Source organism: Procambarus clarkii, chromosome 3 (assembly GCF_040958095.1).
Source record: "Procambarus clarkii isolate CNS0578487 chromosome 3, FALCON_Pclarkii_2.0, whole genome shotgun sequence".
Lineage (NCBI taxonomy): Eukaryota > Metazoa > Arthropoda > Malacostraca > Decapoda > Cambaridae > Procambarus > Procambarus clarkii.
Genome location: NC_091152.1, coordinates 50,364,887 through 50,377,073, shown reverse-complemented (window position 1 = coordinate 50,377,073; position 12,187 = coordinate 50,364,887). Strand labels below are relative to the sequence as shown.

The following is a 12,187-nucleotide window of genomic DNA, read 5'->3' as shown; positions in this document are numbered from 1 at the left end:
CAGTGACCCAGAGCAGCTAGCAGTGACCCAGGGCAGCTAGCAGTGACCCAGAGCAGCTAGCAGTGACCCAGGGCGGCTAGCAGTGACCCAGGGCAGCTAGCAGTGACCCAGAGCAGCTAGCAGTGACCCAGGGCAGCTAGCAGTGACCCAGGGCAGCTAGCAGTGACCCAGGGCAGCTAGCTGTGACCCAGGGCAGCTAGCAGTGACCCAGGGCAGCTAGCAGTGACCCAGGGCAGCTAACAGTGACCAAGGGCAGCTAGCAGTGACCCAGGGCAGCTAGCAGTGACCCAAAGCAGCTAGCAGTGACCCAGGGCAGCTAGCAGTGACCCAGAGCAGCTAGCAGTGACCCAGAGCAGCTAGCAGTGACCCAGGGCAGCTAGCAGTGACCCAGGGCAGCTAGCTGTGACCCAGGGCAGCTAGCAGTGACCCATGGCGGCTAGCAGTGACCCAAAGCAGCTAGCAGTGACCCAGGGCAGCTAGCAGTGACCCAGGGCAGTTAGCAGTGACCCAGGGCAGCTAGCAGTGACCCAAAGCAGCTAGCAGTGACCCAGGGCAGCTAGCAGTGACCCAGGGTAGCTAGCAGTGGCCCAGGGCAGCTAGCAGTGACCCAGAGCAGCTAGCAGTGACCCAGGGCAGCTAGCAGTGACCCAGGGCAGCTAGCAGTGACCCAGGGCAGCTAGTAGTGACCCAGGGCAGCTAGCAGTGACCCAGGGCAGCTAGCAGTGACCCAGGGTAGCTAGCAGTGGCCCAGGGCAGCTAGCAGTGACCCGGAATAGCTAGCAGTGACCCAGGGCAGCTAGCAGTGACGCAAAGCAGCTAGCAGTGACCCAGGGCAGCTAGCAGTGACCCAGGGTAGCTAGCAGTGGCCCAGGGCAGCTAGCAGTGACCCAGAGCAGCTAGCAGTGACCCAGGGCAGCTAGCAGTGACCCAGGGCAGCTAGCAGTGACCCAGGGCAGCTAGCAGTGACCCAGGGCAGCTAGCAGTGACCCAGGGCAGCTAGCAGTGACCCAGGGCAGCTAGCAGTGACCCAGGGCAGCTAGCAGTGACCCAGGGTAGCTAGCAGTGGCCCAGGGCAGCTAGCAGTGACCCGGAATAGCTAGCAGTGACCCAGGGCAACTAGCAGTGGCCCAGGGCAACTAGCAGTGGCCCAGGGCAGCTAGCAGTGACCCAGGGCAGTTAGCAGTGACCCAGGGCAGTTAGCAGTGACACAGGGCAGCTAGCAGTGACCCAAAGCAGCTAGCAGTGACCCAGGGCAGCTAGCAGTGACCCAGGGCAGCTAGCAGTGACCCAGGGCAGCTAACAGTGACCAAGGGAAGCTAGCAGTGACCCAGGGCACCTAGCAGTGACCCGGGACAGCTAGCAGTGACCAGGGATAGCTAGCAGTGACCCGGGACAGCTAGCAGTTACCCGAGATAGCTAGCAGTGACCCGGGACAGCTAGCAGTGACCCGGGACCGCTAGCAGTGACCAGGGCCGCTAGCAGTGAACCCAGGGCAGCTAGCAGTGACCCAGGGACAGCTAACAGTGACCCGGGACTGCTAGCAGTGACCCCAGGGCAGCTAGCAGTGACCCAGGGCCGCTAGCAGTGAACCCAGGGCAGCTAGCAGTGACCCGGGACAGCTAGCAGTGACCCAGGGCAGATAGCAGTGACCCGGGACTGCTAGCAGTGACCCCAGGGCAGCTAGCAGTGACCCAGGGCAGCTAGCAGTGACCCGGGGAAGCTAGCAGTGACCCCAGGGCAGCTAGCAGTGACCCAGGGGCAGCTGGCAGTGACCTAGGGCAGCTAGCAGTGACCCAGGGCCGCTAGCAGTGAACCCATGGCAGCTAGCAGTGACCCGGGACAGCTAGCAGTGACCCAGGGCAGCTAGCAGTGACCCGGGACAGCTAGCAGTGACCCAGGGCCGCTAGCAGCGACCCCAGGGCAGCTAGCAGTGACCCAGGACCGCTAGCAGTGAACCCAGGGCAGCTAGCAGTGACCCAGGACAGCTAGCAGTGACCCAGGGCAGCTAGCAGTGACCCGGGACTGCTAGCAGTGACCCCCAGGGCAGCTAGCAGTGACCCAGGGCAGCTAGCAGTGACCCGGGATAGCTAGCAGTGACCCGGGGACAGCTAGCAGTGACCCAGGGCAGCTAGCAGTGAAACAGGGCAGCTAGCAGTGACCCAGGGCAGCCAGCAGTGACACAGGGCAGCTAGCAGTGACCCGGGACAGCTAGCAGTGACCCAGGGCAGCTAGCAGTGACCCAGGGCAGCTAGCAGTGACCCAGGGCAGCTAGCAGTGACCCAGAGCAGCTAGCAGTGACCCAGAGCAGCTAGCAGTGACCCAGGGCAGCTAGCAGTGTCCCAGGGCAGCTAGCAGTGACCCAGGGCAGCTAGCAGTGACCTAGGGCAGCTAGCAGTGACCCAGGGCAACTAGCAGTGACCCAGGGCAGCTAGCAGTGACCCAGGGCAGCTAGCAGTGACCCAGGACAGCTAGCAGTGACCCAGGGCAGCTAGCAGTGACCCAGGGCAGCTAGCAGTGACCCAGGGCAGCTAGCAGTGACCCAGGGCAGCTAGCAGTGACCCAGAGCAGCTAGCAGTGACCCAGGGCAGCTAGCAGTGACCCAGGGCAGCTAGCAGTGACCCAGAGCAGCTAGCAGTGACCCAGGGCAGCTAGCAGTGACCCAAGGCAGCTAGCAGTGACCCAGGGCAGCTAGCTGTGACCCAGGGCAGCTTGCAGTGACCCAGGGCAGCTAGCAGTGACCCAGGGCAGCTAACAGTGACCAAGGGCAGCTAGCAGTGACACAGGGCAGCTAGCAGTGACCCAAAGCAGCTAGCAGTGACCCAGGGCAGCTAGCAGTGACCCAGAGCAGCTAGCAGTGACCCAGAGCAGCTAGCAGTGACCCAGGGCAGCTAGCAGTGACCCAGGGCAGCTAGCTGTGACCCAGGGCAGCTAGCAGTGACCCAGGGCAGCTAGCAGTGACCCAAAGCAGCTAGCAGTGACCCAGGGCAGCTAGCAGTGACCCAGGGCAGTTAGCAGTGACCCAGGGCAGCTAGCAGTGACCCAAAGCAGCTAGCAGTGACCCAGGGCAGCTAGCAGTGACCCAGGGTAGCTAGCAGTGGCCCAGGGCAGCTAGCAGTGACCCAGAGCAGCTAGCAGTGACCCAGGGCAGCTAGCAGTGACCCAGGGCAGCTAGCAGTGACCCAGAGCAGCTAGCAGTGACCCAGGGCAGCTAGCAGTGACCCAGGGCAGCTAGCAGTGACCCAGGGTAGCTAGCAGTGGCCCAGGGCAGCTAGCAGTGACCCGGAATAGCTAGCAGTGACCCAGGGCAGCTAGCAGTGACCCAAAGCAGCTAGCAGTGACCCAGGGCAGCTAGCAGTGACCCAGGGTAGCTAGCAGTGGCCCAGGGCAGCTAGCAGTGACCCAGAGCAGCTAGCAGTGACCCAGGGCAGCTAGCAGTGACCCAGGGCAGCTAGCAGTGACCCAGGGCAGCTAGCAGTGACCCAGGGCAGCTAGCAGTGACCCAGGGCAGCTAGCAGTGACCCAGGGCAGCTAGCAGTGACCCAGGACAGCTAGCAGTGACCCAGGGTAGCTAGCAGTGGGCCCAGGGCAGCTAGCAGTGACCCGGAATAGCTAGCAGTGACCCAGGGCAGCTAGCAGTGGCCCAGGGCAGCTAGCAGTGACCCAGGGCAGTAGCAGTGACCCAGGGCAGTAGCAGTGACACAGGGCAGCTAGCAGTGACCCAAAGCAGCTAGCAGTGACCCAGGGCAGCTAGCAGTGACCCAGGGAAGCTAGCAGTGACCCAGGGCAGCTAACAGTGACCAAGGGCAGCTAGCAGTGACCCAGGGCACCTAGCAGTGACCCGGGACAGCTAGCAGTGACCAGGGATAGCTAGCAGTGACCCGGGACAGCTAGCAGTTACCCGAGATAGCTAGCAGTGACCCGGGGACAGCTAGCAGTGACCCGGGACCGCTAGCAGTGACCCAGGGCCGCTAGCAGTGAACCCAGGGCAGCTAGCAGTGACCCAGGGACAGCTAACAGTGACCCGGGACTGCTAGCAGTGACCCCAGGGCAGCTAGCAGTGACCCAGGGCCGCTAGCAGTGAACTCAGGGCAGCTAGCAGTGACCCGGGACAGCTAGCAGTGACCCAGGGCAGATAGCAGTGACCCGGGACTGCTAGCAGTAACCCCAGGGCAGCTAGCAGTGACCCAGGGGCAGCTAGCAGTGACCCGGGGAAGCTAGCAGTGACCCCAGGGCAGCTAGCAGTGACCCAGGGCAGCTGGCAGTGACCCAGGGCAGCTAGCAGTGACCCAGGGCCGCTAGCAGTGAACCCAGGGCAGCTAGCAGTGACCCGGGACAGCTAGCAGTGACCCAGGGCAGCTAGCAGTGACCCGGGACAGCTAGCAGTGACCCAGGGCAGCTAGCAGTGACCCCAGGGCAGCTAGCAGTGACCCAGGGCCGCTAGCATTGAACCCAGGGCAGCTAACAGTGACCCAAGACAGCTAGCAGGACCCAGGGCAGCTAGCAATGACCCGGGACTGCTAGCAGTGACCCCCAGGGCAGCTAGCAGTGACCCCAGGGGCAGCTAGCAGTGACCCGGGATAGCTAGCAGTGACCCGGGGACAGCTAGCAGTGACCCAGGGCAGCTAGCAGTGACACAGGGCAGCTAGCAGTGACCACAGGGCAGCTAGCAGTGACAACAGGGCAGCTAGCAGTGACCCGGGACAGCTAGCAGTGACCCAGGGCAGCTAGCAGTGACCCAGGGCAGCTAGCAGTGACCCAGGGCAGCTAGCAGTGACTCCAGAGCAGCTAGCAGTGACCCAGAGCAGCTAGCAGTGACCAGGGCAGCTAGCCAGTGACCCAGGGCAGCTAGCAGTGACCCAGGGCACGCTAGCAGTGACCTAGGGCAGCTAGCAGTGACCCAGGGCAACTAGCAGTGACCCAGGGCAGCTAGCAGTGACCCAGGGCAGCTAGCAGTGACCCAGAACAGCTAGCAGTGACCCAGGCAGCTAGCAGTGACCCAGGGGCAGCTAGCAGTGGCCCAGGGCAGCTAGCAGTGACCCAGGGCAGCTAGCAGTGACCCAGAGCAGCTAGCAGTGACCCAGGGCAGCTAGCAGTGACCCAGGGCAGCTAGCTGTGACCCAGGGCAGCTAGCAGTGACCCAGGGCAGCTAGCAGTGACCCGGGACAGCTAGCAGTGACCCAGGGACCTAGCAGTGACCCATTGCAGCTAGCAGTGACCCAGGGCAGCTAGCAGTGACCCAGGGCAGCTAGCAGTGACCCAGGGCAGCTAGCAGTGACCCAGAGCAGCTAGCAGTGACCCAGGGTAAGCTAGCAGTGACCCAGGGCAGCTAGCAGTGACCTAGGGCAGCTAGCAGTGACCCAGGGCAGCTAGCAGTGACCCAGGGCAGCTAGCAGTGACCCAGGGCAGCTAGCAGTGACCCAGGGCAGCTAGCAGTGACCCGGGGACAGCTAGCAGTGACCCAGGGCAGCTAGCAGTGACACAGGGCAGCTAGCAGTGACCCCAGGGCAGCTAGCAGTGACCCAGGGCCGCTAGCAGTGAACCCAGGGCAGCTAGCAGTGACCCAGGACAGCTAGCAGTGACCCAGGGCAGCTAGCAGTGACCCGGGACTGCTAGCAGTGACCCCAGGGCAGCTAGCAGTGACCCAGGGCAGCTAGCATTGACCCGGGATAGCTAGCAGTGACCCGGGGACAGCTAGCAGTGACCCAGGGGCAGCTAGCAGTGACACAGGGCAGCTAGCAGTGACCCAGGGCAGCTAGCAGTGACACAGGGCTGCTAGCAGTGACCCGGGACAGCTAGCAGTGACCCAGGGAACCTAGCAGTGACCCAGGGCAGCTAGCAGTGACCCAGGGCAGCTAGCAGTGACCCAGGGCAGCTAGCAGTGACCCAGAGCAGGTAGCAGTGACCCAGAGCAGCTAGCAGTGACCCAGGGCAGCTAGCAGTGACCCAGGGCAGCTAGCAGTGACCCAGGGCAGCTAGCAGTGACGTAGGGCAGCTAGCAGTGACCCAGGGCAACTAGCAGTGACCCAGGGCAGCTAGCAGTGACCCAGGGTAGCTAGCAGTGACCCAGGACAGCTAGCAGTGACCCAGGGCAGCTAGCAGTGACCCAGGGCAGCTAGCAGTGACCCAGGGCAGCTAGCAGTGACCCAGGGCAGCTAGCAGTGACCCAGAGCAGCTAGCAGTGACCCAGGGCAGCTAGCAGTGACCCAGGGCAGCTAGCTGTGGACCCAGGGCAGCTAGCAGTGACCCAGGGCAGCTAGCAGTGACACAGGGCAGCTAGCAGTGACCCAGGACAGCTAGCAGTGACCCAGGGAACCTAGCAGTGACCCAGGGCAGCTAGCAGTGACCCAGGGGCAGCTAGCAGTGACCCAGGGCAGCTAGCAGTGACCCAGAGCAGCTAGCAGTGACCCAGGGCAGCTAGCAGTGACCCAGGGAAGCTAGCAGTGACCCAGGGCAGCTAGCAGTGACCTAGGGCAGCTAGCAGTGACCCAGAGCAGCTAGCAGTGACCCAGAGCAGCTAGCAGTGACCCAGGGCAGCTAGCAGTGACCCAGGGCAGCTAGCAGTGACCCAGGGCAGCTAGCAGTGACCCAGAGCAGCTAGCAGTGACCCAGGGCAGCTAGCAGTGACCCAGGGCAGCTAGCAGTGACCCGGGGACAGCTAGCAGTGAACCAGGGCAGCTAGCAGTGACACAGGGCAGCTAGCAGTGACCCAGGGCAGCTAGCAGTGACACAGGGCAGCTAGCAGTGACCCGGGACAGCTAGCAGTGACCCAGGGAACCTAGCAGTGACCCAGGGCAGCTAGCAGTGACCCAGGGCAGCTAGCAGTGACCCAGGGCAGCTAGCAGTGACCCAGGGCAGCTAGCAGTGACCCAGAGCAGCTAGCAGTGACCCAGGGCAGCTAGCAGTGACCCAGGGCAGCTAGCAGTGACCCAGGGCAGCTAGCAGTGACCTAGGGCAGCTAGCAGTGACCCAGGCAGCTAGCAGTGACCCAGGGCAGCTAGCAGTGACCCAGGGCAGCTAGCAGTGACCCAGGGCAGCTAGCAGTGACCTAGGGCATTAATCCTCGCTCAGTACACCCCGGTACCTATTGTTGCACAGCCACGCTCAGTACACCCCGGTACCTAGTGTTGCACAGCCACGCTCAGTACACCCCGGAACCTATTGTTGCACAGCCACGCTCAGTACACCCCGGTACCTAGTGTTGCATAGCCACGCTCAGTACACCCCGGTACCTAGTGTTGTACAGCCACGCTCAGTACACCCCGGTACCTATTGTTGCACAGCCACGCTCAGTACACCCCGGTACCAAGTGTTGCACAGCCACGCTCAGTACCCCCCGGTACCTATTGTTGCACAGCCACGCTCAGTACAAACCGGTACCTATTGTTGCACAGCCACGCTCAGTACACCCCGGTACCTGACCTACTGTTGCACAGCCCCGCTCAGTACACCCCGGTACCTATTGTTGCACAGCCACGCTCAGTACACCCCGGTACCTATTGTTACACAGCCCCGCACAGTACACCCCGGTACCTATTGTTGCACAGCCCCGCTCAGTACACCCCGGTACCTATTGTTGCACAGCCCCGCTCAGTACACCCCGGTACCTATTGTTGCACTGCCACGCTCAGTACACCCCGGTACCAAGTGTTACACAGCCACGCTCAGTACCCCCCGGTACCTATTGTTGCACAGCCACGCTCAGTACACCCCGGTACCTATTGTTGCACAGCCACGCTCAGTACACCCCGGTACCTAGTGTTGCACAGCCACGCTCAGTACACCCCGGTACCGATTGTTGCACAGCCACGCTCAGTACACCCCGGTACCAAGAGTTGCACAGCCACGCTCAGTACACCCCGGTACCTATTGTTGCACAGCCACGCTCAGTACACCCCGGTACCTATTGTTGCACAGCCACGCTCAGTACACCCCGGTACCTAGTGTTGCACAGCCACGCTCAGTTACACCCCGGTACCTATTGTTGCACAGCCACGCTCAGTACACCCCGGTACCAAGTGTTGCACAGCCACGCTCAGTACCCACCGGTACCTATTGTTGCACAGCCACGCTCAGTACACCCCGGTACCTATTGTTGCACGCCACCTCAGTACACCCCGGTACCTATTGTTTGCACAGCCCCGCTCAGTACACCCCGGTACCTATTGTTGCACAGCCACGCTCAGTACACCCGGTACCTATTGTTACACAGCCCCGCTCAGTACACCCCGGTACCTATTGTTGCACAGCCCCGCTCAGTACACCCCGGTACCTATTGTTGCACAGCCCCGCTCAGTACACCCCGGTACCTATTGTTGCACAGCCACGCTCAATACACCCCGGTACCAAGTGTTGCACAGCCACGCTCAGTACCCCCCGGTACCTATTGTTGCACAGCCACGCTCAGTACACCCTGGTACCTATTGTTGCACAGCCACGCTCAGTACACCCCGGTACCTAGTGTTGCACAGCCACGCTCAGTACACCCCGGTACCTATTGTTGCACAGCCACGCTCAGTACACCCCGGTACCAAGTGTTGCACAGCCACGCTCAGTACACCCCGGTACCTATTGTTGCACAGCCACGCTCAGTACACCCCGGTACCTATTGTTGCACAGCCACGCTCAGTAACCCCGGTACCTAGTGTTGCACAGCCACGCTCAGTACACCCCGGTACCAAGAGTTGCACAGCCACGCTCAGTACACCCCGGTACCTATTGTTGCACAGCCACGCTCAGTACACCCCGGTACCTATTGTTGCACAGCCACGCTCAGTACACCCCGGTACCTAGTGTTACACAGGCACGCTCAGTACACCCCGGTACCTAGTGTTGCACAACACCGCTCAGTACACTCCGGTACCTAGTGTTGCACAGCCCCGCTCAGTACCCCGGTACGTAGTGTTGCACAACACCGCTCAGTACACTCCGGTACCTAGTGTTGCACAGCCCCGCTAAGTACACCCCGGTACCTAGTGTTACACAGCCACGCTCAGTACACCCCGGTAACTAGTGTTGCACAGCCCCGCTCAGTACACCCCGGTACCTAGTGTTACACAGCTACGCTCAGTACACCCCGGTACCTAGTGTTACACAGGCACGCTCAGTACACCCCGGTACCTAGTGTTGCACAGCACCGCTCAGTACACCCCGGTACCTAGTGTTGCACAGCACCGCTCAGTACACCCCGGTAGTGTTGCACAACACCCTGCAGTATTGCTCAACAGTTCACCACAAACCTCCACCAGTAGCGTCCTCCCTTCACTCCTAACTGGTGATCCGTGTTCACCAATAGCTGCACAACTCCGGTCGTCGCTCCTCCTAGTTCATGTCGGGTGCTGCTCCCTCTCTCACCTTCATCCTCACACACCAATAACAGTTTTTCCCCTCATCCCATTTTCTATGTTTACAGTTAAACGGCGCCTTTCTCAGGCACTGTGGTAGTTCCCCCCAATTATTTTCAAATGATTTTAAATGTTTCGAGTTTCCGTGAGAATAGCTGAACCATGCAGTACCCCAGGGTACCATACAGTACCCTAGGGTACCATACAGTACCCTAGGGTACCATACAGTACCCCAGGGTACCATGCAGTACCCCAGGGTACCATGCAGTACCCCAGGGTACCATACAGTACCCCAGGGTACGATGCAGTAACCCAGGGTACCATGCAGTACCCCAAGGTCCATGCAGTACCCCAGGGTACCATACAGTACCCCCAGGGTACCATGCAGTAACCCAGGGTACATGCAGTACCCAGGGTACCATGCAGTACCGCAGGGTACCATACAGTACCCCAGGGTACCATGCAGTACCCCAGGGTACCATGCAGTACCCCAGGGTACCATGCAGTACCCCAGTGGTACCATGCAGTTCCCCAGGGTACCATGCAGTACCCCAGGGTACCATGCAGTATACCATGGTACCATGCAGTACCCCATGGTACCATGCAGTACCCCAAGGTACCATGCAGTACCCCAGGGTACCATACAGTACCCCAGGGTACCATGCAGTAACCCAGGGTACCATGCAGTACCCCAGGGTACCATGCAGTACCGCAGGGTACCATACAGTACCCCAGGGTACCATGCAGTACCCCAGGGTACCATGCAGTACCCCAGGGTACCATGCAGTACCCCAGGGTACCATGCAGTTCCCCAGGGTACCATGCAGTACCCCAGGGTACCATGCAGTATACCATGGTACCATGCAGTACCCCATGGTACCATGCAGTACCCCAGGGTACCATGAAGTACCGCAGGGTACCATGCAGTATCCCAGGGTACCATGCAGTATCCCAGGGTACAATGCAGTAACCCAGGGATTCACACACTACCCCAGGGTACCACACAGTAACCCAGGGTACAATGCAGTAACCCAGGGTACCACGCAGTATCCCAGGGTACCATACAGTATCCCAGGGTACCATACAGTAACCCAGGGTACCACGCAGTATCCCAGGGTACCATACAGTATCCCAGGGTACCATACAGTAACCCAGGGTACCATACAGTAACCCAGGGTACCACACAATACCCCAGGGTACCATACAATAACCCAGGGTACCATACAGTAACCCAGGGTACCATACAGTAACCCAGGGTACCATACAGTAACCCAGGGTACCACACAGTAACCCAGGGTACTACACAGTAACCCAGGGTACCATACAGTAACCCAGGGTACCATACAGTAACCCAGGGTACCATACAGTAACCCAGGGTACCACACAGTACCCCAGGGTACCATACAATAACCCAGGGTACCACACCCTAACCCAGGGTACCATACAGTAACCCAGGGTACCATACAGTAACCCAGGGTACCACACAGTACCCCAGGGTACCATACAATAACCCAGGGTACCACACCCTAACCCAAGGTACCATACAGTAACCCAGGGTACCACGCAGTAACCCAGGGTACCACACAGTAACCCAGGGTACCACACAGTAACCCAGGGTACCACACAGTAATCCAGGGTACCACACAGTAATCCATGGTATATCTTGAGATGATTTCGGGGTTTAGTGTCCCCGCGGCCCGGTCCTCGACCAGGCTTCCACCCCCAAGAAGCAGCCTTGACAGGTGACTAGCACCCAGGTACCCATTTTACTCCTAGGTAACAGGAGCATCAGGGTGAAAGAAACTCTGCCCATCGTTTTTCCCCGGCGCGCGAGATCGAACCCGGGACCACAGGATCCGCTCAGCCACCGGCTCCCTTAACCCAGGGTTAAGGAAGCCCTGTGGTACCCTCCCTTTAGGGTACCACAGGACACTGGAACATCATGAAGACATATTATACTGCTGGATATTTTTGACCCAGACTATTTCTGTAGACAACAGGTCACCAACAGTGATCTCTCGCCTACAACAGTGTCACCTACAACAGTGACCAGCACTGTTGGTCTTTCGTCCTGACGCGCGTCTAATGTGAAAATAACGAACCTAGTTACTAAAAAGTTTAACATGTAAAAAAATATATTTTCTGAGGTATCACTGAATGTAGATATTCTTCCTTTATATAAGTCTAGATATTCTTTCACTACATACGTAATATCCTTCTGTTAATATAAATCAGTTTTAAACACGAACTTCATCAAATTTCCATTTACTTTCTACAATTAAAAAACGATGGTTCTTATTTAGAAAAATTAACACACTTTTACAATAATTACTTAGGAAAAAAAAATCCGCAAATACACGAGTTTTTCAACAATTTCGTAAAACATTCATATCTTCTACACACGACACCAATTGTGTTTGATAGAAGGAAAAATGCCATCATGCGATTTTGATGACTTTGAAGGAAAGGTAAACAAAGAACTTATGTTACAATTTTGGCACGATTAATTTGGCATGAATGTGGATAAAACCTGTCATCTGTGCCTTACCTGGTGTAGTGGTAGCGAGGAAGAGTGCCAACAGAAGGGCATACATGATGCCAACACCAACAGTTGTTTGGCTCCACTTTTTTTTTTTTACGATCAAAGGATTTTCCGATGATGGTCACTATAAAGCACTGTCTGCCTCCCGCCACTGACCCCTCTCTCTCTGTGTTAGGTCAACCTGGCCGGGGTCAGAGAGGGGTCGTCACTGCTTAGGGGGTCAGAGAGGGGGTCGTCACTGCTTAGGGGGTCAGAGAGGGGGTCGTCACTGCTTAGGGGGTCAGAGAGGGGGTCGACACTGCTT

General features: G+C 58.9%; 1 protein-coding gene across 1 annotated transcript in view; it reads right to left on the bottom strand.

Moving 5' to 3' along the window:
• Positions 1-12,050, bottom strand: part of LOC138369033 (zwei Ig domain protein zig-8-like) — a 219,715-nt gene extending 207,665 nt beyond the window's left edge. Inside the window, exon 1 of the mRNA XM_069331922.1 lies at positions 11,890-12,050. Coding sequence (XP_069188023.1) covers positions 11,890-11,935 — 46 coding nt within the window. The 5' untranslated portion in view covers positions 11,936-12,050. The remainder of the gene's footprint in view (positions 1-11,889) is intronic.
• Positions 12,051-12,187: the final 137 nt, after the last annotated feature.